At 43.3% G+C, this 27527-nt stretch overlaps 1 protein-coding gene across 2 annotated transcripts in view; it reads left to right on the forward strand.

Annotated features, from left to right (window-relative positions):
• The window catches only part of LOC129709333 (ATP-dependent translocase ABCB1-like), a 162435-nt gene that overhangs the window by 134302 nt on the left and 606 nt on the right, over positions 1 to 27527 (forward strand). For both annotated transcript variants that reach the window (XM_055655616.1, XM_055655625.1), the window contains 5 exons: positions 4080 to 4220; positions 6090 to 6246; positions 15230 to 15427; positions 23252 to 23458; positions 25109 to 25255. In XM_055655616.1, the coding sequence (XP_055511591.1) occupies positions 4080 to 4220; positions 6090 to 6246; positions 15230 to 15427; positions 23252 to 23458; positions 25109 to 25255 (850 nt within the window). The remainder of the gene's footprint in view (positions 1 to 4079; positions 4221 to 6089; positions 6247 to 15229; positions 15428 to 23251; positions 23459 to 25108; positions 25256 to 27527) is intronic.

Below are 27527 nucleotides of genomic sequence, written 5' to 3' on the forward strand. Positions count from 1 at the left end.
TTCTTCTCTAAGATCGACCTGCTGCTGATGGGTCCCAGGAACCCCCGTCATCGGTGCTGATCCGCTTGCGGGAGAGGGTCTGCGCCCTATCTCCCATCCCAATGTCGCGTCATGGAGTGGCCCCTTCCCATGTGCCCGTACATTTTTCTTCGCCGTGACTCCCACAAGTCACCCTTGCAGTGCCCGTATGAAGATTCCTTTTGCGTGCTGCGGCACAAGCCTACTACATTTGATTTGGACATGGGAGACCGGCGTGAAACGGTGTCTGTGGCTCGTTTGAAACCGGCCCACTTGGACCTGAGCGAGCCAGTCCATGTGGCTCAACCGCCCCGTCGCGGGCGTCCACCGTCCCATGAATATGAATAAAGTTCCTAATTACATTCCACAGTAGAGCCAGGCTCTGATCAACAGGTGCAGCACATGAATGACCATAGTATATTCATGTATGGAAATCAGATTAAAATTCATGCTTATATAATTTATATGCATAAATTCATATAATTTATGCATATATATAGAGAAACAAAAACATAGAAACAAGGCAAGAGGAGTCAGACCCATCACTGTTCTACACAAATAAATCATTCAACCTTACCCTTTGACTATAGAAACAAGATGAAATTAATGCCACATATTCAAAAGTATATATGGTTCAATGAAATTAAGATATATATGTAAAACATTTATATGGAAACAGGCCCTTCGGCGCACCAAGTCCACACGGACCAGCAATGTGCCATACACCAGTTGTATCCGACACACCAGGGACAATTTACAGAAGCCAATTAACCTACAAACCTGCACTTATTTCAGATGTCGGAGAAACCGGAATATCCAGAGAAAACCATGTGGTCATAAGGAGAATGTACAAATACTGTATAGACAGCACCCGTAGTCAGGAAGCGGGGTGGAAAGAAGTGTAGTCCAGTGGGTTTATAATGGATGTTGGTCAGAAGTCTATCACCTGCAATGGAGATAGTGAGGTCAAGGAATGGTAGGGAAGTGTCGAAAATGGTGGAATTGCTCTGGAGAGGATCCAGAGGCGATTTATGAACATATTGACAGGGCTGGAATTTTTTTTTCACTTTGAAGAAAGATTTGATAACTGGGATTGTATTCTCTGCAGCAATGGAGGTGAAGAAAAGACTATTTGAAGTTAGTGGTGAAGTGGATGAAGTCAGTCAGTTGTGTGCAGGTGCAGGAGGTGGCAACAAAGCAGTCGTCGATGTAGCGGAGGTAGAGGTCGGTGATGGGGCCCTGGTATGTATCGAACAAGGATTGCTCTCCAGTCATTGTGTTTTATTTTCAACCTCTTCAGTCTGAAGGTCTCGACCCGAAACATCACCTATTCTTTCTCTCCAGAGATGCTGCCTGTCCTGCTGAGTTATTCCAGTTTTTAGTGTCTATCTTCAGTTTAAACCACCATCTGCAGTTCCTTCCTACACTTGTTGTTAAGTGAAACAGGTCCTATTCTCATAATATTATTCACTTCAAATAGTCTTTTCTTCACCTCCATTGCTGCAATGAATACAATCCCGGTTATCAAATCTTTCTTCAAAGTGAAAAAAAAATTCCAGCCCTGTCAATATGTTCATAAATCGCCTCTGGATCCTCTCCAGAGCAATTGCACCCTTCGCCAGTGTGTCATAGTCTTACAGCATGGAAACAGGCCCTTCATCCCAACTGGTCCATGCGGATCAAGATGCCCCATCTAAACTAGTCCCATTTATCAGCATTTGGCCCATATCCCTTTAAACCTTGTGTGTGTAAGGGTGTGTGTTAGGTTGTGTGCGAAAGTGTGCGTCAGTGAAGCGGCGAAAACACCCGGAGTGAGCGGAGACCTGGCAATGTCCGGGGAGCATTTCCCTCTCTTCCCCTCCTCTCCAGGAATGTGTGTCCAGCTGGGGTCCGGGGGAGGTGAGGGTCAGTTGCCCGGGGGAGGTGAGGGAGAGTGACCCGGGGTTAGGACATCGGAGCAAAGCCTTAGCCCGAGATTCATCCCCGTGGCTCCGGAGGCGGCACAGACACCCCCCCCACTCACCCGGTTTGCTCCGGGCCGGGGTTAAAACTCCATGCAGTGTGGACAGAGCAGACACAGAGAGCCGGAGGTGAGGGTGGGAGATGTGAGCGGTGCCTGGGGGGGGGGGGGGGGGGGGGGGGGGGGGGGGAGGTTCTGGGACAACCGCCGTCTGACTTATCACACCATCTATATGGGAATTTGAATGCGGGTGAGGCAGCATCTATAGAGCGGTAGATAAAAATGCTGGTGAAATGCTTGAGTCTGAAGAAGAGTCAAATTCAGACATAGATGATGCCTCACCCACTGAGTTTCACCAGGACTTTTGTCTACATCGCCATTTTAAATAGTGTACGATGGGCTTAAGCCAAATTGCTCGTTCTTTAGGGGATCCTGCTGGCAGAAAACTATTCTCATTGATGAGTGTGGAGGAGTGTGGCTTTATTTATTTATATGTGTTTAAATTTTGAGTGTGAGAACTTCTGTCATCACCGTGAGAGCGTGAGCATTTCGTCAAATGTGTGATTCTCACACTCAATGCATGACAGTTGGCAGCCCTAATACAGTTGTGTGTAGGGCACTGATTTGTAGGGTCCCAGGGGCTGTAATTATACAGGGCCTCCGTGAGTTAACACCTGGAGTATAGTGTCCTGTTTTTTTACTCCTTATCCATGAAAGGCTGTATTTGGACGAGACGGGATGCAAGAAAGATTCACTCGACTGGTTCCAGGGATGGCAGGTTTGCTGTTTGAGGAGTGATTGAGAAAACTGGGATGGTATTCTAGAGAGTTTAAAATAATCTATTAGAAACATACAAAATTCCAAAAGGGCATACTTCAGGATGCCGGGAAGATGTTTCCCCTGGCTGAGGAGTCTAGCAAGGGACATTGCTTGAGAACACAGTTTAAACTAACCAGCATTGAGAAGGGGAGCAATTACTTCACTCAGTGGATGGTGAGTCTTTGGGATTCTCTATCCAGGAGGCTCTGCGGAGGGTCAATAATTATATTAGTTCAAAACGCACATTGATGGCATTCTGGACATCAAGGGAATCAAGAAACATGGGGATAGTGACAGAAAATAGCACTGGGGTAGTAGATCAGGTAGTAGATCACTGAGGGGCAGCACAGTGGCACAGCTGTAGTTGCTGTCCTACAGCGCCAGAGACCCGGGTTAGATCCTGACTACAGGTGCTGTCTTTGTGGAATTTGTACTTTTTCTCTGTGACAAGTGTTTTTTTTCCGGGAGCTCCGGTTTCCTCCTCCACTCCAAAGATGTACAGGATGGTAGGTTAATTGCCTCCGTTAATAAATTTATAAATGGTTCCTAGTGTGTAGGATAGTGTTTGTGTAAGGGGTTTGCTGGTCGGTGTGGACTTGGTGGGCCAAAGTGTTTGTTTCCGCGCTGTATTATTAAAGTCTAATCAGCCGTGATCCTAATGCATGGAAGCTTGAAGGGCCTATTTGAAAGGTTGGCACGGTGGTAGAGTTGCTGCCTTAAAGTGTTTGAACCGCCATTTACCCGGGTTCGATCCGGACTACGGGTGCTGTCTGTTCGGCGTTTGCACGTTCTCCCCATAACTGTGTGGGGTTTCTCTGAGATCTTCGGTTTTCTCCAACACTCCAAAGACATACAGGTTTGTAGGTAAATCGGCTTGCAATAAGTGTAAATTGTCCATAGTGTGTAGGGTAGTGTCAATGTGTGGGGATCGATGATCGGTGCGGACTCGGTGGACCGAAGGACCTGTTTCTGCACTGTATCTCAAAACTAAATGAAACCACGGACCTATTATTCATCCTAATTCTTCTGTTCCAGAATTTACCTATATTTTTTAAGGGAACCATCTGCCTGTTTGAGTGTGTAAGCGTTGGGGCTGCGTGGTGCGGGTAGGATGGATAGGGTTCAGCTGGTTGATAATAACTGCAGTTAACATTATCGTTGATTGGGGGCAGCAGGGTATGGTATGAAATCCCTCCTCTCGTGGATCAAATGTATACAGAGCATTAAAATCATTGCCACGCATTGCTCAACATTGTACATTTCACCTTTTATGTTTCCAAAGGAACGCCAAAAATAAATCTTGCATTTATGGAGTCACCTTTGGCCTTTCACAAGCAGTTATGGCCTTTGCTTATGCAGCATGTTTTCGATTTGGAGCCTGGCTAGTGACACATAACTACATGGGGTTCCAAGACATTTTTCTGTGAGTGTGTATTCTTGTTGCATCAACTGTTTCTGTAAGCAAATGAGGCCATTGGCTTGGGTTATTATTGATGTACTTGCTTTAATTATGTGAGGTACTGTAAGGGCCTCTCTATAAAAAATGCAAGAGGAATCCATTTAAGATAATGATGAGGTTTGAAATATTGTGTTTAAGTCTAATTTCTCTATTTGAGAGAAACACTTGTCATAAGGTAGTGTAATAAATATTCACTAAATTGATTCATTGGATCATGGGTTTATTTTATGAGGAGATATTAAGTAAACTGGGTCTACAGTCTTGGAAGTTTATAAAACTGAGAGGTCATCTCAATGAAATGTATCAAGACTTGATAAGCTTGCAGGGTGGATGCAGAGATGATGTTTTCCCTGGCTGCAGTGTCCAGAATCAACAGTTATAGTCACATATTGAGGTGGCCCTTCAGCAGAGAATTGAGAATAAATGTCTCCATTTACGCAGTTGTGAACCTTTCAAATTTGCCAGCCGAAAGAGCTGTGTGTCACGATATATATTCTACAAAAGGGAATAGACTTTAGAGATACAGCATGGAAACAGGCCCTTCAGCCCATCGAGTCCAATGCTATAAGGCAGCAACTCTACTGCTGCACCACTGTGCCGTCCCCGATTTTTAGATGTTTTAAGGGGATCAAAGTATGTGGGTTAGTACGTGGGGTTGAGCTAATGATCTAATAGTGAAGCAGGCATCAGGGATCAAATTACTATCTCCTCCTGTTTCTGCATTATGTTAAAAAAAATCTGTATTTTCAGTATCTTCTAATTTTCCTTGCTTTCTCTTTTCCGCCAAAAATGTCTGACTATCCCATTCTTCAGCTTCTGCAACTTGTTTTCTTGACACTGTCCTTCTCTTTCCAATCTGTACTGTCTGCTTGTTTGCATCTCTTTCCTTGCACAATGGTCTACTGCACAGTTGAATGAAGTGAGGCATCACTGAGAAGACTCACTCAGGTCCTGTCCGGCTACCGCTTGGATCTGAGCTGAACTCTTGGAACAACGCCATCCGGTAACTGCTGAAGAATCTCATTGTCTATCTGGAAGCCAAAACCTTGCCTGCTGCCCCTCCGTTTCTGTACATCAGTATGAGTGATACCTTATTGTTAATTTCAATTCATTTAACTCTCATTTTGTCAATTTCATCTGTAAACTATTCATTGGAGCAAAACTAGCTGCAAATGCTGCAAATGTGACAGCAAAACCGAAGATGGCAGAAGCAGTCAGTAGGTTAGGCAGCATCCATTGCTATGTCCAATGCATCAGGTCAAATCCACTCACTTGATACCTTGCGTAGAAAGGAACTGCAGATGCTGGTATATACCAAAGATAGACACAAAGTACTGGAGTCAGGTAGCATCTCTGGAGAAAAAGGATGCGTGACATTTCAGGTCGGGACCCTTCTTTAAACGTCAGCCATCCTTTTTCTCCAGAGATGTACCTGACCTGCTGAGTTACTCCAGCATTTTGTCTATCTTCAACTTGATACATTGACTCTCTTTTTCACTTGCTTTTCTACTTTTCTTAGTTCTGCTAAGAATTATTGACCTGAAATGTTTACTCTGTTTAGAGTTTAATGATGCAGCATGGAAACTGGCCTATTGGCCTGAGTTTTGACATGTTCTGGTTTGGCGAAGATTCTTCCAAGTTCTTTTCACAAGATATTTACATCTACTGGGTGCACATGACATTAATGAACCTAAACTTAAACCTAGCACACCCATTTAAGTTGACATTGTTTACGAATTGCACGAGAAACTTTATGGATTATCATTCTGCAGAACTCACATATTTGTAGGGATAATATTGCATGTTTTTTAATCCGATTTATGATTATTCCAGCGTGTTCTCAGCGATTGTATTTGGAGCAATGGCTTTGGGACAAGCCAGCTCGTTTGCACCTGATTATGCCAAGGCTAAAGTATCAGCAGCCCGAATCATCATGTTGATTGAACAAACAGTATCAATAGACAGCTTTAGTGATGCTGGTGATGTTCCCGTAAGTACCTCGCAGTCTTGTAGTTAATGCGCAGTAGATGGAACATTAAAAAATTGAAGCCTATGAAATGTTAGAATCTCAAATGGCTCAGAAACAACTGGTGACTAAATGTAGAAACAGTGAGCGTTTGACTCACTGGGCTTGTACTGGCTGAAGTTTGGAAGATTGAGGGGGGACATTGAAACGTACAGAATAGCGAAAAGCCTGGATAGTGTGGATGTGGAGAGGATGTTTCCACTCACGGGAGAGTCTAGGACTAGAGGTCATAGCCTCAGAATTAAAGGAAGTTATTTTAGGAAGGAGATGAGGAGTAATTTCTGCAGTCAGAAGGTGGAGAATCTGTGGAATACTTTGCCACAGAAAGTTGTGAAGGTCATCAGTGGATATTTTTAAGGCAGAGATAGATAAGATTATTGATTAGTTCAGGTGTCAGAGTTTATGGGGAGAAGGTAGAGGAATCCGGTAGGAGAGATAGATCAGCCATGATTGAATGGTGGAGTATTGATGGGCCGATTGGCCTAATTCTGGTCCTATCACCTATGATCTCCAGAATGATTCCTGGGATGTCAGGACTGTCTTATGAAGAAAGACTGGAGAGACTTGGTTTATACTCTCTAGAATTTAGGAGATTGAGAGGGGATCTTATAGAAACTTACAAAATTCTTAATGGGTTGGACAGGCTAGATGCAGGAAGATGCAGATGTTCCCGATGTTGGGGAAGTCCAGGACAAGGGGTCACAGCTTAAGGATAAGGGGGAAATCCTTTAAAACTGAGATGAGAAAAACTTTTTTCACACAGAGAGTGGTGAATCTCTGGAACTCTCTGCCACAGCGGGTAGTTGAGGCCAGTTCATTGGCTATATTTAAGAGGGAGTTAGATGTGGCCCTTGTGGCTAAGGGAATCAGAGGGTATGGAGAGAAGGCAGGTACAGGATACTGAGTTGGATGATCAGCCATGATCATATTGAATGGCGGTGCAGGCTCGAAGGGCCGAATGGCCTACTCCTGCACCTAATTTCTATGTTTCTATGATCTTTAGATCTAAGAACTGCAGGTGCCGGTTAATACACAAAAGGAAAGTGGTGGAGTAATGCAGCAGTCAGGTAGCATCTCTGGAGAACATGGATATGTGATATTTCGGGTCGAGACACTTCTTCAGACCCCTTTTTCAAACTCTTCAGGGTCTGAAGAATGATCATGACCTGAAATGTTACCTGCTGAGTTATTCCAGCACTTTGTATCCTTTGGTAATTGGATATTTAGCACAAAGCCTTGAAAGACATTTTCATCTGTTGTGAATAATATAGTCAGAAACATTTACCATATTTGTATAGATTATAACATTTAGAATTTCCAACTGGAGAACTAATATCTAATTTTGACACAGTTGGCACAATTGAATAGAGAGTGTAAAGGAGCATCTTCCTGGGACTGTGAAGGAGCAGGTGACAATACAACTAAGGCCAGAGATTAGGTATTAAAAGTGTAATTTTGTAATAACAGTTGAAAAGGTTCCAGAGCCACATGTGAGCTGTTGCACATGATGGACATGGATATATGAGAGCATTGAATATAAATCTGAAGCGGTGTCTGGACCCGAAGCTGCACCCATTCCATCTCTCCAGACATGCTGCCTGTCCTGCTGAGTTACTCCAGCATTTTGTGTCTATAGAATATTAAACCCTTGGCCATGAATATCATTGACATAGTTCTGCACATTCTTAATGTCTTAAACTGAAGGGTTGCCTCCTCTATCTTTAAAGAGCACGGGTGAAGGCCCTCCTTGCTTTATAAAATGGCACATAGAAACATAGAACATAGAAATTAGGTGCAGGAGTAGGCCATTCGGCCCTTCGAGCCTGCACCGCCATTCAATATGATCATGGCTGATCATCCAACTCAGTATCCCGTACCTGCCTTCTCTCCATACCCCGCTGATCCCCTTAGCCACAAGGGCCACATCTAACTCCCTCTTAAATATAGCCAATGAACTGGCCTCAACTACCCTCTGTGGCAGAGAGTTCCAGAGATTCACCACTCTGCGTGAAAAAAGTTCTTCTCATCTCGGTTTTAAAGGATTTCCCCTTTATCCTTAAGCTGTGACCCCTTGTCCTGGACTTCCCTAACATCGGGAACAATCTTCCTGCATCTAGCCTGTCCAACCCCTTAAGAATTTTGTAAGTTTCTATAAGATCCCCTCTCAATCTTCTAAATTCTAGAGAGTATAAACCAAGTCTATCCAGTCTTTCTTCATAAGACAGTCCTGACATCCCAGGAATCAGTCTGGTGAACCGTCTCTGCATTCCCTCTATGGCAATAATGTCCTTCCTCAGATTTGGAGACCAAAACTGTACGCAATACTCCAGGTGTGGTCTCACCAAGACCCTGTACAACTGCAGTAGAACCTCTCTGCTCCTATACTCAAATCCTTTTGCAATGAAAGCTAACATACCATTCGCTTTCTTTACTGCCTGCTGCACCTGCATGCCTACCTTCAATGACTGGTGTACCATGACACCCAGGTCTCGCTGCATCTCCCCCTTTCCCAATCGGCCACCATTTAGATAATAGTCTGCTTTCCTGTTTTTTTTTGCCACCAAAATGGATAACCTCACATTTATCCACATTATACTGCATCTGCCAAACATTTGCCCACTCACCCAGCCTATCCAAGTCACCCTGCAGTCTCCTAGCATCCTCCTCACAGCTAACACTGCCCCCCAGCTTAGTGTCATCCGCAAACTTGGAGATATTGCCTTCAATTCCCTCATCCAGATCATTAATATATATTGTAAATAGCTGGGGTCCCAGTACTGAGCCTTGGGGTACCCCACTAGTCACTGCCTGCCATTGTGAAAAGGACCCGTTTACTCCTACTCTTTGCTTCCTGTTTGCCAGCCAGTTCTCTATCCACATCAATACTGAAACCCCAATGCCTTGTGCTTTAAGTTTGTATACTAATTTTTTATGTGGGACCTTGTCGAAAGCCTTCTGGAAGTCCAGATACACCACATCCACTGGTTCTCCCCTATCCACGCTACTATTTACATCCTCGAAAAATTCTATAAGATTCGTCAGACATGATTTACCTTTCGTAAATCCATGCTGACTTTGTCCAATGATTTCACCACTTTCCAAATGTGCTGCTATCCCATCTTTAATAACTGACTCTAGCAGTTTCCCCCCTACCGATGTTAGACTAACTGGTCTGTAATTCCCCATTTTCTCTCTCCCTCCCTTCTTAAAAAGTGGGGTTACGTTTGCTACCCGCCAATCTTCAGGAACTACTCCAGAATCTAAAGAGTTTTGAAAGATTATTACTAATGCATCCACTATTTCTGGAGCTACTTCCTTAAGTACTCTGGGATGCAGCCTATCTGGCCCTGGGGATTTATCGGCCTTTAATCCATTCAATTTACCCAACACCACTTCCCGGCTAACCTGGATTTCACTCAATTCCTCCAACTCCTTTGACATGGCCCAAGTGACAAAATTGTTGACTCCAGGTCCATCTAGAATCCATGTAATTGATGCTTTAATGCTGCTGAACTGTGTTTTCATGAATCATGGAACATTTGGTATTGTCGGCAAGCCCGATATTTATTTCCAGAGATACCACCAGACTCACTGAGCTACTCTAGCACCTTGTGTCTCACACAGCTGTAGGTCTGCATTCACATACAGCCCAGGGTGAATAAGCATGTGTCATGTTGACAACTGAATGGTTTGCCGAGTCATATATAACCATATAACCATATAACAATTACAGCACGGAAACAGGCCATCTCGGCCCTACAAGTCCGTGCCGAACAACTTTTTTCCCTTAGTCCCACCTGCCTGCACTCATACCATAACCCTCCATTCCCTTCTCATCCATATGCCTATCCAATATGGGAGAGCACAAGAGGCAACCACATCGCCATACAAAGTGGACACAAGGAAATGCAGGTTCTGATTTACAAATAAAGGCACAAAGTGTTGGAGAAAGATGGAAGGCTGGCCTTTGTCCAACCATCTGCCAATCAAAAATAGCCTCACCTGTATCTACCTATCACTTGTCAGACTTTGTGTAGGAAAGAATTGCAGATGCTGGTTTAAATCGAAGGTAGACACAAAATGCTGGAGTAACTCAGCGGGACAGGCAGCATCTCTGGAGAGGAGGAATGGGCATTTTGGGCCGACAGCGCAGAAACAGGCCGTTCCGTCCACTGTCCACGCCAACACTAGCACATTATGGATATTTATAATCTTTACTAGTCAATTAAGCTGAAAACCTGTACGTCTTTGGAATATGTGAGGAAACTGGATCACCTGGGGAAAGCCCACACGGTCACGAGGAGAATGTACAAACTCCTTACGGACAGCACTCACAGTCAGGATTGAACCCGGGTCTCTGGCGTAATAAGGCAGCAACTCTACCAATGCGCTACCGTATCGCTCAAGATCGAAGATCAAAAGGAAAGCTGTGCCGTGGTGGGACAATAAGTGTAAAGAGGTGGTGGTGAATAGAAACAGAGCATTCAGATTATTAAAAAGAACTCATAACTACCAACACATGATTAATTACAAACAGGCTCAGGCAATTGTAAGGAGGGCTATAAGACAAACAAAAAGAGCATATTGGAGGAAGTATCGTGATTCAATTGGAAGCACAACACAGGTAGGGGAGATATGGGGGATGATTAAAAAAATGGAAGGTGATAAAAGGGAGTGGAGTTATCCTATCCTAACAAATGGAGATCAAACTGTAGTCTCAAATAAAGACAAAGCAGAACTAATGGTTAACACTTTTAGTAGGGTTCACAGCTCCCACAACTTATCAGATGAAGGAAGAAGAGGTAGGGAAAGAACAAGGGAGAAAAATGTTGAGGCCTTATAAAGGAAAGGTATCACAGAGGACAAGTACAATATTCCATTTAATTTGGGGGAGCTAAAGAGAGCTCTGGCCAAGTGTAAGAACTCAGCCTCGGGGAAGGATGATATTTGTTCATAATGATAAAGCATCTAAGTGAGGAGGGACTCCAAACGATACTTGCACTATATAACAAGGTGTGGGAAGAAGGGCGAATACCGGAGAGGTGGCAGGAAGCAATCATTGTGCCTATTAGAAAACCAGGGAAAGATGCAAGTAATCCAGTAAATTATAGACCTATAGCTTTAACAGCACACATGTGTAAACTGATGGAAAGAATGGTAAATGAAAGATTAATGCATCTAATGGAAGAAAAAGGTATAGTGGCTAATTATCAGAGTGGCTTTAGAAAAGGGAGAGCTACTAATGATCCAGTTCTGTGCTTGGAAGATGATACAAGGAAAGCACAAGTCAAAAAAGAATCTGTAGTTACCATATTTTTTGATGTAGAGAAGGCTTACGATATGTTGTGGAGAGAAGGTCTTCTAATAAATCTGCATTTAATGGGAGTAGTAGGTATGTTACAAAACCTACCTGAATCGTCCTTGAGAATCTGCCCCCAGGCCGTGTGCGTGATTTTGGCGCTGTTTAGAGGGGGCGGGTTTAAAACGCGATTTTTACTAGGCTGTTGCAATCGAAAATGTTCAGCCTAGTAAATCATTAACGGAAAATCGCTGAAAGACCCCGTCGCAAAAGGTATTATTAGTTTTTATGGCCTTGTATAATAGTTATAGTAGTTTAAAAATCACTCTCTAATCCCGCGACCTCTCGCAGCCCCAGGGTTTTATAAAGCAAACAATTAAAGATATGTACCTTATTTTTACATTAAAAGGAGCTTCTTAAGAACCCTGTATATAAAGTTTTCTATAGCGAGTAGCTCATTTTGGGCTTTTTATATCCCGCAGTATTTTTCTGGGCATTTGAGGGTACAAATCCAGCGCAATGTGAACGTTCTAAACCAGCGCGTTCACAGGATCCCACTAGAAAGCCGATTTAAAATACACTTTAATTTACAGCAATTGAACACTAAATTCCTTCCATTTGGCCTATAAATTAATGTAAATGAGATTTAAAAATCATGTTTTATTGTGAATTATTTGTGAATATTATTTGGACACTTAGGCTATTTAAAAATGTTAATCATTTATTAAGAAATGGATAGATGTTTAGATCTAGTAATTGAAGTTTGAAATTAGCTACAATTGGGTAACTAACTAATTATATGCTTTAATTTCAGGTCATCCAAGTAAGATTATTTTATATTTGTTTCAGAATGCTTCAATCTATGATAACTGAAAAATTCATTCAGTTCTCTTAATTTTTAAGAAGGTTATGGGCTTTTGACTGTCCATGATCCACAGCTTTTTTGTTATGTCCCGGAAATCAATAGGGAAAAGATGCTAGTTCCGAGTATGAAAATGACCAGTTTTTATGCTGAGATAAAAGTGAATAAGGAAAGCAAAGTCAACTTATTGTTCTGCTAGTTACCATGATGTAGATTGCAGGCTTACGATATGTTTTTGGATCTCAAAATCTTCTAAAAAGCATTTAATAGGAGTAGGAGGAAATATTTTTAACTGGATAATGGATTTTCTAAACGGTAGAAGTATCCAAGTTAAAATAGGGTCAGACATCTCTAGTAAATGTGTAGTCGAGAATGGAACTCCCCAGGGAAGTGCGATAAGCCCGATCCTATTCTCAATCATGATCAATGATATATTTGCAAACATTCAACCAGAGATGGGGCGATCGCTCTTTGCAGATGATGGCAGCCTATGGAGAAGGGGAAGGAATATAGATTTTATCGTGGAAAAAGTACAGCAAGGGATAGCCCAGGTGGAAGAGTGGGGAGGGAAATGGGGTTTTAAATTCTCTATAGAGAAGACAAAGACAATGGTTTTCACAAGGAAAAAAATTAAAGAGGTTGTCCAGTTAAAACTATACGGCAACAATTTGGAAAGAGTAAAAGATTTCCGTTTCCTGGGGGTTCATTTTGACTCCAGATTAACATGGAGGGTCCACATTACAAAAATAATTGAAAAATGCAAAAAAGCCATCAATGTAATGAGATCCTTGGCAGGTTTAGAGTGGGGAGCAGATGTATTATCTCTTAAACGTATTTATGTATCACTGATCAGATCCAGACTGGAGTATGGCAGTATAGCTTATGGGTCAGCATCTAAGTCAGTGTTGTCCGAGTTGGATAAAGTCCAAGCAGAAGCTCTAAGAATCTGTATAGGAGGTGTGCGGACATCACCTGTATGTGCACTACAGGTGGAAACTGGGGAGATGCCGTTGAGACTGCGCCGCAGACAACTAATGGCTAATTACTGGCTAAGCCTTAAGGGTCATGGAGAGAACCACCCAACAAAACAGGTAGTACAGGAATGCTGGGAGAGAGGGGTGGCTCAGTCTGGAAGCTTCGGCTGGGTTGGAGGAGTTGTGGCAAGGGACATGGGAGTAGAGGACAAAGAGTTCTGCCCTGCAGTATTGTGGCCATCTGTGCCAATATGGTTACTGAACATCCCAAAAGTTGATCTGGAGATATGGGAGGCAAAAAGGAGGAACAAAAATTCAGACCTAAAGACAGAATATCATAACCATATAGATAATAGATACAGGGAACACCTCTTAATTTTCACAGATGGATCAAAGGACCCAGTAGCTGAAACAACAGGGGCGGCGGTGGTAGTCCAGGGGATGAATGTTGAGCTTTACAAAAGAACAAATAACTATTTGACAGTATATACAGTGGAACTGTACGCTATTTTGATGGCAGTTCGGTGGATGGAACAGGTGCAACCATGTAAAGTAGTAATATGTAGCGACTCATTATCTGCAATCCAGAGTATTGGGTCTGGTGCATCCCATAGGCGGCCTGACTTAGTTTATGAAATCCTGCTACTATTAAGCCAAGTGACAAGGAGGGGCAGTGACATGACTTTGTTGTGGGTCCCAGCACACATTGGTGTTCTAGGGAATGAAAAGGTGGATAAATTGGCAAAGGAGGCTGTAAAAAAAAGAAACATAGAGGTAAACTTACAACTATCCAAATCTGAAGGAAAACACATTGTGTGGAAGAAAATAAATCAGGAATGGCAACAATACTGGGAACAGGAGACAAAGGGGAGACACCTCTATTCGCTACAAAACAGAGTGGGCATTACAGCAAGAAGAGGGGGGAACAGGTAGTATTAACAAGATTGAGGATAGGACACACTCACCTGAACAGCACATTAAAAATATTGGGAAAACACCCTACTGGGCTGTGTGAGGAATGCCATCAACCAGAAACAGTTCAGCATGCCCTAGTTGCATGTAGGAGATATGAGACAGAAAGAGGATTTATGATCATTGAAATGAGGAAAATTGGATTGACAGAAATATCAGTAAAGAACATTCTAGAGTGTGGAGGGAAAGGAAAAGGAACAAAGTTGTTTGATTTCTTGAGGGCCTCTGGGCTTATAAAAAGGATCTAATGTAAAGACATGAGTACTGTGGAATGAAGCCAGAAGGTGGCAGCAATGCAACATTGCGGATGCCGGCTGCCGTAAAACTCCAAAGAAGAAGAAGAAGAATTATCCTGATAAAATGCTCTCTGGATGTATATGTGGAACGGTGGTAAGTGTCAGAGCACTTGGTACTGTTGCAACAGCCCGGGTTCCATCCAGACCTCCATTGTTATCTTTGTGGAGTTTGCATGTTCCCCCTTTGACATTGGATTTCATTCCACATCCTAAATTGGTGCTGGTTGGCAGGTTTACTGGATAATGTAAATTATCCCCAGTGTTTCTTTCCCTAGTGTAGGAGGATCTAAGCTGGATGTGTGAAAGAGTAGGTTACCCGGAACTAAATGTGTGCGTGTGGGGGGGGGGGGGCGGTAATGAAACATTGGGAATGCTGAATGAGCTGACAGAGTCCAGTATGGAGAACAATATAAGAGTGACATATACTTTGAGTTCTAACTGTTGATGGACACCTGTATATTTGATATCTTCACAAAGTTATTTGAGAACATATTTAAAAAAGTTAAAATGGTACTAAATGTCATGGATCTGATTCTTTTTTAAGAGCACATTTGAAGGAATGGTCAACTTTGAAGATGTTGCCTTTAACTATCCCACTCGCCCGGATGTGCCTGTGTTACAAGGTTTAACAGTCGCAGTTGCAAAAGGACAAACCTTGGCTCTAGTGGGAAGTAGTGGCTGTGGGAAAAGCACCACCGTGCAGCTGCTGGAGAGGTACTATGACCCACAAAATGGAAAAGTGGTAAGTGACTTACTCGCTTTTGATAGGATCAGAAATCAGTGGGGGTGTTGTTGTATTCAAATAATCACCGACTGTCTATTTCACCATGCGTGATGCATGTTCTTCTGGATTTTCATTACAATGCTGGTATGTTCACAGGCTGTTTTGTTCATAGGTTCATGTTATGGGAGCAGAATAGGGCCTTTGGCCCATCAAATCTACTCTGCCATTCAATCATGGCTGATCTACTAGGCTGTGGGCCGAGCATCAAAAATGCGTCTAGAAATCCATTTTCGTGACCCACGTCCCGGAACTGCATGAAATTTTCCACTTATTTCGATGAAATATAATTGAGAATTGATAACTCATCAGTGTCAAAAGTTGCACATTAAATAATTAAACTAGTTATAAATGAGATTGGGAAAGTAAACACCATCTAGTGGCCAATGCCCATATTACACCATGGGCAGCCTATTTCCGTGTTGCAGTCCATTTAAACTATATAATATATATATATATATATATATATATATATATATAATTAAGTATAATAGTAAGATTAAACGAGAACTTACCAGTTTGAAGTTTGATCTTTATTTTATGAGGAGGAACGTTGAGGGAATACGTGAAGAAGCCCGCTTACGGCGCATGCGTGTCATTCTTCAAAGCAGCGGTGTGAGGTCACAGATACACAATAATGACCTAAGATAGTAAGATTATTAAAGAGATACCAGTTTAAGATATGACCATATAAGGGTGGGAGCGGAGGGCACGTATTCCCTCAACGTTCCTCCTCATAAAATAAAGATCAAACTTCAAACTGGTAAGTTCTCGTTTAATCTTACTATTTTACTTCGGAGTCACGTGAGTGACTTCGTGAAGACTTCAAAGCTCTGTGACCTCATGCCGTGGAAACGAGTCCAATCTTCACAACTGCCTTGGTAGTTTGGGAGAAATTGTTACTGGTATTTAAGAAAATACAATCATACCAACATTTTAAACAAAATTGTAAATAATATTTATTAAATCAATTAATAAACCTTATAAGCTTCAGGTATAAATTATATAGAACTCAAAATTTTGCCCGAAAACGTTTCTTCTTTTCTAACTGGTTTGTTGTAAAATGTGTGAAACGTTTTCTCTGATGACCATCCTGCAGTTCTGAGGATTTTGTCCATCGGTACCTCCAGGCGATTAGCTGCTGATGTAGCTGCAGCTCTGGTGGAGTGAGATTTGAATACATTAGTGTCCACTCCTGCCTGAATTAAGCAATATCTCAGCCACCGTGAAATGGTCTGAGTCGAGACTTTATGGTACGGCTTCTTATGGCTAATTAAAAGAGCCTTTTCATTGCCTCTGATAGCCTTTGTTCTGTCAATGTATAACATGATGTGTTTCACTACACAGAGGCGTTCATCCTGCGGATAGGCTATGAACTCTATCACCTGACCCGCTGATCCTGGTCTATTTTGCTTAATAAGGCCCTGGATCACAAAAATCAACCTTCACGCTATAGTTTTGTTGTCTAAGAAATGCCAAAGCTGGTTTAAGAATTTTTGTGAATAATCTAGGGGCTGACGTTAGCTCGTTTGGTAGCGCCTTGTATTGCCAAAGCTGTCCCATCCAATTAAATTTCAAAAACCGTCTGTGTTCGTCTCTGATGGGTACCGTATAGTAAGCATCTTGCAGATCAATACTTGCCATAAAGTAGCCTGCCGACACTAGCTCTGTAGCAGTACTAAAAGTATCAATTTTAAAATGAGCATATTGTACAAACTTATTAAGTGTTGATAAATCAATAATTATCCGGCAACCCCCATCTTTCTTATGTCTAATAAATATATTTGAGACAAATTCCTGTTGTTCATGTTTGGTTTTCTCAATTACTCCTTTAGTGAACAACCTTTGTATTTCAAATTTAGCTTTAGCTCTGTCTAATTTGGTAAGCATATAAGTTCTGTCCGGTGTATGTTGTACTGGAGGTTCTTGTATGTGTATAAACTCTATAAGATATCCCTTAATACTGCTAAGGATATACCTATCCACAGTTAACTTACACCATGCTTCCAAATGAAATTGCAACCTCCCTCCAAGTTCTGTGCTCCTTATTAATTTTTGAGGCACAGACCCACCTACCTCCATGGTTATCGGTGGTGTTACTTTCTTGGTCTTAACCGAGGTTGCGTAGGCCCTTGAGGTTGAAAGTGGGGTAAATGTTGAAGTGGAGGCTTCCGCATTTTCCATTGTGGGCGTCCCGGGCCAACCCCTAAAAAAGGACGCTGTTGCTGGTTACCTCTGGCCTCTCTCCAATTTTTCGTACTATAAATATTAGTACTTGCTTTTTTAGTCGTCCCATAAGGATGATACCGTTTTCCGATATATCCTTTGGTCGCTTTTATTAGGCCCAAAGTTTTGGCCTCTTCCTCCAAATCTTTGACCTGTTTTGATAGGTCACCCCCAAACAACAAATTTTGAGGTTTAATGACTTTCTGCTTGCACAGGATTGCAAATTTTGGATCTAACGCTGGCTGAATAGCCCCTTTCCTGATGTTGTTCAGTTCAAATTGAACATTGCAAAACAGTGCTAAAGCGTCTTTCATGTCATTTGACATATCCACATTCTCCAGCGTACGGGCCAAAGCTGTTATACCCGCCGAGAGTCCTTTAAGAGCGTTCTGTATTTTGATATCTAGACTCCGGATATCCTGCCCCACGTGTCTCCAAATGCTTCGGTTCACCCTGGGTACATTCAGAGCCGCACAATTTCGCGGAGGTAAATGTCTTGCCCATACCTCAGCTAAGGTATTAGTTTGCAGGTGATGGGTCGTCATATAATCAATGCTGGCAGCCATCCTGGCCTCTAGGTCTTTTCCAGTTTGTTCTTGCTGGAAATATTTGCCCACCATGTCCAGCAACTGTGTTCCCTCATCCTCCATATGGGAACGTGGCTCTGACTCTTGTTCAGAGTCTGAGTCAGGCAGCCCTTGAACACCCTCTTCAGATGAAGATGATATGTCCAGCAGCCTTTTCTGGCAATGCTCTGAGGGACTTACACCTGTGTCTGTGCGGCTTTTATCCATTTTCTGGAGCCTGACACTACGGAGATGTTCCTCCCACAACCGCTCCAGCCGACTTTCGTGCTCTCCCGCACTGGTCGCTCGCGGGTGTTTATTTTTAGCCCACCGCTCCTGCCGACTTTCGTGCCCTCGGGCACTAGTCGCACGCGGTTTAAATCGCAACCCATCGTCATGCCTACCGGCTCTGGTTGCTCCCGGCCGCTGCAAATGCCGTTGTTCGCCGTCCCGGTACTCCTCCGAACAGCTAGATGACGGCCCCACATGCTGCAGCCACTCGTACTGTTTTCCGAGCTCTGCAGATGCGGTCGCTGCTGGCTGCTCTATGCCCTGCAGCTGGTCATCATCACTGCTATACAAGTAAGTATTTACCGGCGATTTTTCGGGCTCCCTTTCACAGTGAGAAGTTTTGCGTTTTGCCTTCCCGCCCGGTCTAGAATTAGTTTTTCTCGGCGCGGGGTTTGAATCTGGCACAGCTGGCTCAACGCAAGCTGCCTGTGCCGTCGGCTGCTGCTGCGGGTCCCCGGCACCTTTACCGCCGACATCCTGCAGCTTCTTCACAGCCTTTCTGCGTCCTTTGTCCATTCCTAAAAACGGTGAAAATGCAGAATCACTTACCTGCCGTCCACCGGCTTTTAAACTCTCCCGTTCAAGGGGACGTCCTCCCCAGGTCCGACACGTTGAATGCGTGTATGCGATATGACACGCATGCGCCGTAAGCGGGCTTCTTCACGAAGTCACTCACGTGACTCCGAAGTAAAATTATATTATAAAATAATATGAATATAATTGTGTGTTTTTTTAATAACACTGTCACAGAGGTCCTGCTCCTGAACCAGCCTAATTACTGGGTGAGGGCAATTCTTGTGGGTTCCTCCCTTTACTGAACCCCACTGACTGCCAGTGTGCAGAGTGGGGGTCACGGCCATAGTGGGACTGGGGCAGTTCCAGGCTGGGGGACAGTCCTGCAAGGCATCTTCCAGTCGCTTCAAAAGGAAATTTAATGAGACTGCAGCAGAGGTCCCAGGTTTTAAGTGCTCATGAACCTGCCTAATTAAAGGGTCAGGACAGATCCTCTGGGTTTCCCCGTTTACTGAACCCCACTGACTGCCATAGTGGGGAGAGTGGGGGTAACGGCCAGTGGGACTGGGGCAGTGCCAGGCTGGGGGACGGACCTGTAAGAGACCTGTCATATTTCTGATGTAAATGTCACATCCTGACCAAGAATCGAATGCTCTGATATTTTAAGCTACAATTAGCCTATATTTATGTTAGATACCCCCCCCCCCCCCGATGGTGCCTTTGCAAATGAGGGCTATTACCTTTAACCTAAAATAACCCTAAAATTGTTGCATTGTTTGAGTATTTGTAGTTTGTGTGTGTGTCTGTGTATACCTGTCAAATGTGTATCTGTGGATGTGTGGATGTAAGTGTGTATGTATGTGTGGATGGATGTATGTGTGGATGTATGTGTCCATGGATGTGTACATGTATGTCTGCGTGCGGATGGATGTGTGTGTGTGCATGTATGTGTGTGTGTGTGTGTGCATGCATGGAAGTGTGCATACGGATGGATGTGTGTGTGGATATGTGTGTGTGTATGTATGTATGTGTGGATGGGTGGGTGGACTGTCGCACTATCATTCACCAGCACACCATTATCATAAATAATTCACTAATTGTTTAAAAAATTTGACCAAATAAACATTGGAACGATCAACATTAAAATAAAACTTATGTCTTTTGATAAGTTTTGATAAGCCCATTGATAAGTTAGTTCAAGTTCAAGTGGAGGGTCAGGCAGAGGCTACAAAAAAATCTCATAGTCATTAAATCTGCATGTTCATAAAATTTCAACCTCTTCTTAATGTTAATGAGAATAACACTGTTACTACCATAGAAAAATTAGTTCAGGTTCAAGTTCACATACACCAATTCATTTCTACATAAACATCAGCCATTTCTGACCATTTCTCACTCCGATGGAAGCCTATAAAGTGCAGTGAATATTCCTCCATTTTTCTCCCATGGTCGGGACCTGGAAACGGCCGGTACAGACGGCGCTATGTACAGTCCCGCCACCCCCCCCAATACACTTTATCTAAACACACTCCGCGGCTCCACGTTCGTGAATCGGCTGCTTCTTAATTGAGACCGCGACTTAGATAAATCAATAAAGGTAGGGAAGCGTCTTGTTAATACTAAGACCTGTGCATTTTTAAATACTTATATAAAAAATAACAACATAGCTGATGTTTGGAGAATAGCAAATCCAAGTGGTAGGGAATACTCATTTTACTCATCAGTTCATAAAACTTATTCACAAATTGACTATTTCTTATTCGACACAAAATTAATCCCGTATACGAATAAACCATCAAATCATAATAGTATTATTTCTGATCATTCACCATTGACTTATACTTAAAATTGAGGGAATGCCGGGTATAAAACCTTTTTGGAGATTCAACACACACATATTAAATAACCCGCAGGGCTATGAGTATATAAAAGAACAAACAAAATATTTTTTCGAAAATATGGTGAACGTCCTGGAGAACAAGCTGGATGACCTCAGGGCGAGGATCAGATTCCAGCAGAGACTGCAACATCTTCTGTTTGACCGAGACACGAATCTGCCGGTGCCAGATCAGGTAATCTGCCCAACCGAGTCCTTCACTGTTTTCCGTGCGGATGGAATCTCCCAGGTTCTGCACGCCGCTGTCTCTCACCTCGACAGCCAGAAGGGGGGCCATGTGAGGATGCTGTTCATTGACTTCAGTTCAGCTTTCAATACGATAGTCCCCACCAGACTTGCTGAGAAGCTGCTGAAACTGGGGCTTAACACTCCCGTGTGCCTGGGTCCTGGACTTTCTCACCGCCAGGCCCCAGATGGACAAGATGTGGAGACACACATCCAACACCCTCACCCTGAACACAGGATCCCCCCAGGGTTGCCTCCTTAGCCCCCTACTGTACTCCCTGTACACACATGACTGTGTGGCTAGGTTCAGCTCCAACTCTATAATCAAGTTTGCTGATGACACTGTGGTGGTGGGCCCGATCTCCGATAACGATGAGAAGGCCTACCGGGAGGAGGTGGCTGATCTGGCACTCTGGTGTCAGGACAACAGCCTCCTCTTGAATGTCACAAAAACTAAGGAGCTGAATGTGGACTTTGGAAGGGATCAACATCCGAGGACGTACACGCCACTGGAGATAAATGGGACTACTGTGGATAGAGTGAGCTGCTTTAAATACCAGGGAGTCCACATCACAGAGGATCTGACATGGACAACACACGCTGCCGCACTGGTGAGTAAGGCAAGACAGCGCCTTTACCACCTCAGACTGCTGAGGAAATTCAGAGTCTCTCTGAGGATCCTTCAGCGCTTCTACGCTGGGGCTGTAGAAAGCATCTTGTCCGGCAACATCACAATCTGGTTTGGGAATTGCTCTGCCCAGGACAGGAAGGCTCTGCAGAGAGAAGTGCATTCGGCCGAACGCATTATGGGAACTACACTTGCCCCCCTGCAAGACCTATACACCAGGAGGTGCAGATCCAAAGCCAGCAACATTATGGGGGACCACTACCACCCCAGCAACGGACTGTTCTAGCTGCTGCGGTCAGGCAAATGCCTCGGCTATCACGCTGTGAAAACTGAGAGGATGAGACGGAATTTCTGCCCACAGGCCATAGGACTGTAAACTCTTATCTTCCCAGGGACTAATTTACTGTACTAATTTACTGTTGTGTTGTGTCTTTTTAAAACAATTATTTTCTAACAAGTAAATACTGATTCTGTTCTATTCTGTTCTGTAGTTTTTGCACAATCCACCACTTTCATTTCACTGTACATCTTATATGTGTATGTGACAAATAAAGTTGACTTGACTTACTTTGCCGAGACACTGACAGCAGCTGATTGTTACTCTGGACATTGTGTCACTGTTCTTCCTGCCACATTAAGTCACCAGCACAGTCTGGATACTTATTAAACCATAGCATGGGTTTGCTAGAATTAGGTGAGGAGATCATAGAGTCGTAGAGTGATACAGCCTGGAAACAGGTCCTTCGGCCCAACTTGTCCACACCGGGATAGCCCCTGCCTCAACTACCTCCTCTGGCAGCTCGTTCATTCCTATTAAATCTTTTCCCCTTAACCTCAAACCGGCGTCCTCTGGTCCTCGGTTCACCTACTCTGGGCAAGGGGCTCTACCTGATCTATTCTTGTCATGATTTTATACACATGATGTAAGATCACCCCTTATCCTCCTGCGCTCCAAGGAATAGCGTCCCATCCTACTCAACCTCTCCCCATAGCTCAGACCCCCGGGTTCTGGCAACATCCTCGTAAATAGATAGATAGATCAGCTTGCTAATTGAAGGCATGCAGGCACCTTCCACTGGGGTACAGCATGGACTTCATCAATCAATCTTATCACCCTTTGGCCCAATTTGTCTACACTGACCAAGGTATTTACCTGAACTAGTCCCATTTGCCTGTGTTTGGCCCATATCCCTGTAAATCTTTTCTGTCCCTCTACCTGTCTTTTAAATTTTGTAATTGTTCCCACTTCCACTTTCTCTGGCTAATAAACTAAACTAAAAATATCAAGAGAGCCACTAATGCTTTCGCTAATATTGCCACAGAATCATAGTTTTTCAGCAGGGCAAAATAAAATTATTAATGTCTATCACATATACCCAATGGTAACAAAAAACAGCACACAATGAAGTGCAGACGTCTAAAATATACTTTTTCTCCAGTTTTTAGATAACAACAATATAAAGGATCTCAATATTCAGTGGGCTCGGGCACAGATTGGTATTGTGTCTCAAGAACCAGTGCTGTTTAACTGCAGCATTGCTGAGAATGTTGCCTATGGGGACAACAGCAGGATCGTATCCCAGGAAGAAATAGAGGCTGCAGCCAAAGCTGCTAACATACATTCTTTTATTGAAACTCTCCCTCAGGTATGTTACTGCACGGTTACACACAATAAACTCAGTAATAATATCTAAAAATAATTGAATGTCTCATCTTGCATAAAAGCAGGAAACGATTATACTAGAATTCTGTACAGCACTTGTTAGGCCACAATTTGTGAACTATGTGCAGTTCTGGTCAACATGGGCTGGTTCTCGTTCTGATCAACAAGATAAAGCTGCCTCCTCACAATACTAGAGACTTGCATTCAATCCTAACCTCGAATGCTGTCTGTATGGAGAGGGAGTTTGCATATTTTCTCTGTGACTATGTGGGTTTTCTCCAGGTACTCCAGTTTCCTCCCAAATCCCCAAAACACGCGGGTTGGTTGGTTAATTGGCCACTGTAAAATTGTCCCTTGAGTGTAGGAAGTGAGCGAGAAAGCGGGTTAACACAGAACTAGTGTGAAGAGGTGATCGATGGTAGGGGTGGATTTGGTGGGCCAACACGCCTATTTCTTTGTTATATCTCTAAACTAAACTAAACAATAACACCAAAAGATGTGATAGCTGTGGGAGAGTGCAGAGATTTACAAGGATGTTGCCAGGATGTGGAAACTTTAATCATGGGAAAACAAAGTCATCTGAGGGGAGTGTTAATCAAGGTGCATGAAATTATGAGGCTTTGATAAGATAAACCGTCCTAATTACTAACCTCATTGCTATTTCCTTTAACGATGAGATCCAAAACTAAATATTCAAGTTAATTGGTAAAATGATTAGTTAGTTAAGCAGCAGTTTTCTTTCACCAAGAATGTGCTAGTGGTTTGGATTAATTCCCTGAAAAGCTTGTAGGGGTAAAAACCAGATTTAAGAAGTAACCGAATATGCAGCTTTCCAACCATCAAGGACTAACTTGCTTCCACCTGATTTTATTTTCAGATTCTATAACTTTGGGTGCTGGCAAGGGATTACAATAGCTATAAAAACGCAACCGCGCGTTGAGGGGATGGGCCCCAATGGGTCCCCCTTGGTCTAGTTAGCTATAAAAACAGATTTATATTGTGGTAGTCGGTAGCTTCTTCTACGAGGCTTACTGAGAAGGTAAACAAAATATTTGACGGATTGGGCTAATGATTTCCCCAATCCAAACATGTATTTCCTTGCGTTGAGCAAGTGATTATTTTAGTCATAGGCAGTGTGATACTGCCTGGAAATAGGCCCTTTGGCTCAACTTGCCCACACCAGCCAACATGTCCCAGCTACACTAGTCCACCTGCTTGCATTTGCCCTATAGTCCTCCAAACCTGTCCTATCCATGTACCTGTCTAACTGTTTCTTCCTTTCGATTCCAAGCATTATAATTGAACAGGGAATGGAATGAATTCCTCTTAGTATGATGCATTGTGTAATACGTGTTACATCATCAGTATTTTCCTTCAATTGCACTGCAGTGTGCATTCTACATGCAATAATATGCATGATTACATAACAGTTTGCCAGTTCTGTGGTGCATTGCTCTTTGGAGTATTTCAGAGATCAAAAGTTGTCATAAATGTGTAAGAGTAAAGACCTTAAGTTATGAATATCTAAAATAGCTAGACTGCAGTTTATTTGTTATTATTGAAGAAGTAAACAGGTAATTTAAAATATCATTTGTAAAAAAGGTAAAAGCAATATTTTACTCTGTTTATTTAGAAATATGAAACGAGTGTCGGAGACAAGGGCACCCAGCTCTCTGGTGGGCAGAAACAGCGTGTGGCCATTGCCCGAGCATTAGTCCGAAATCCTAAGATCCTGCTCCTAGATGAAGCTACATCAGCACTGGATGCAGAAAGTGAAATGGTAAGTTTGTAGCTATTGGACGTGAAGTGCAATATTTTTGCAGGCAAAATAATTATAATTAGTCACGACAACTAAGAGATAAATGAAAAGGCACAAAACATTAGGAACTATGCATACCCATATTTCACAACATCCTCCAGCTGTGTACTGGGAATAGTAAAGATGAAAATGTATTCCTAATAGGCCTTTTTCATGGGGCGACTTGACGCAAGATGTAGCCAGAGTGAAGTGGTCGTGGTCTAGCACGATATCACACGATATAACGGGGGGGTCGACAAAGAGTTCCCACGGTACTCGGCATTTCTGTTATTTGTGCGAGTGACTTGTCCGTCTCCCGAGCTTTCCCGTTAAATCTTGAATGACATTGTAAGTGTAATTAAATCATCACGTGGCACAAATGATGTCACTTTTTTTTTCACACACTATAAATATCCTCCCTTGGTTGAATTGCTATATGCACACACAAAGCAGAGTTTGACTGTGTATGTGGGAGACACAGATGGAGTGGGCACAGTTACTGAGGCAGAATCTCTCAGCCTGTGTGAGAAGGAGGGAGGGAGAGAGAGAGAGGCACACACAAGTGGATGTGAAATCTCACCTGCCTGTTTCAGTGACAGACACCCGCCGCCAGTAAATGAAGACACCCCCATCTGTCTCCCCCTCCTGTCCCTCGACTCCCCCACCTTTCCCTCCCAACTCCAGTCCCGTCCCGACCCCCCTGGGAAACTGAAGGGAGCAACAATTAACTGCTGCCTTCCCGCTGAGTTAAAGAGTTCCCACGGTAGTAAGACGATGTTAGTTGCGCCCATGTTTAAATTTCCAACGAGTGTTTCAGAGTAAATCAAAAACTGTCTGAATCAGCAAGTTAGACACAAAATGCTGGAGTAACTCAGCGGGCCAAGCAGCATCTCTGGAGAAAAGGAATAGATTCCATTTTTGGTTGGGACCCTTCTTCGGGATGATTGTAGGGGGGAACTGGAAGCAAGAAAAGACCGGGACACATCAGGGCCAACAACAGATGACCTCAGCAGGGCATTTTGAAGAAGGGTCCCGACCCGAAATGTCGCCTAACCCTTTCCTCCAGAGATGCTGCCTGACCCACTGAATCATTCCAGCACTTTATGTCTATATTTGGTTCCCTGATAGGCCAATTGTTGGCTAGGGATAGTGTGATCCCAAGAGGGAACCAGCGTTGCAAACCTTGGACTGGTTAACCAATAATTACTGCATGGGGGAGGGGGGGGGGGCAGGAGGGGGTGGGCGGGGGAGAGAGAGAGAGTATAAGTTACCTAAAATTAAATAATTCAATGTTCATAGTGAACACAGACACAAAATGGTGGTGTAACTCAGCAGGTAAGTCAGATCTGGGAAGAAAAACATAAAAAGCTGGAGTAAGTCAGCGTGTCAGGCAGCATCTCTGGAAAAAAAGAATAGGTAGCGATTCGAATCGGAACCCTTCTTCAGACATCCTAATCGGAATTGAGTCTGAAGATGTGTCTCATCCAGAAACACCACTTATTTTTCTCCAGAGATGCTGCTTGACTCGCTGAGTTACTCCAGCTTTTTGTGTCTGTCTTCGTTTTAAACCAGCATGTGCAGTTCACTCCTTTACACGGGTCTCTGGAGAACATTGATTGGTAGCGTTCCGGACCCTGCTTCGGAAAGGCATCGATCGCTGGTCGGCGAGGACTCCGAGCTGTATCTCTCAAAGAAGTACATGTGAAAAATTTCTCACCGACCATAAAAATGCGGGACCTTTCAATAAAGTCCCTTTTAAAGATTATAGTTATTTTCTTGAATCTCGTTAACATAACTCATGAATAAGTTGATGTCCATATGCGGATGCAAATCTTTATTTTTTAAATTCAATCCCACAGAAGACAATTTTTACTCGCCTTCTGTCCCCTCTGTCCAGCTTCCGGGTTCACCGTTCGCAGGAGTTCCCACATTACACGCCAGAGTCAGTACGGATATCGCACTGGCCACTACGTGCATATAATGTTGCAATGTTCAACCACAAGTGTACAAGTCAATCTTGGAGAAATTCAAGCTTGTTTGAATTTTCTCCCGAGTCACCAAGTTACATGAGTACCTGTCGTTAGCGCCACGGTGGTCCACGAATGCCGTACGGTTATCGCAAGAGGTTCCCACGATGTTCAACTCTGGTTAACTCTTGCGTCAAGTCGCCCCGTGAAAAAGGGGTTTCAGAGAGTTGCTGTAGAGGACAGTGAATGATGTAATGGCAACAATAACAAGCAAGGTTAATTTATGA

This window comes from Leucoraja erinacea, chromosome 2 (genome assembly GCF_028641065.1).
Source record: "Leucoraja erinacea ecotype New England chromosome 2, Leri_hhj_1, whole genome shotgun sequence".
Lineage (NCBI taxonomy): Eukaryota > Metazoa > Chordata > Chondrichthyes > Rajiformes > Rajidae > Leucoraja > Leucoraja erinaceus.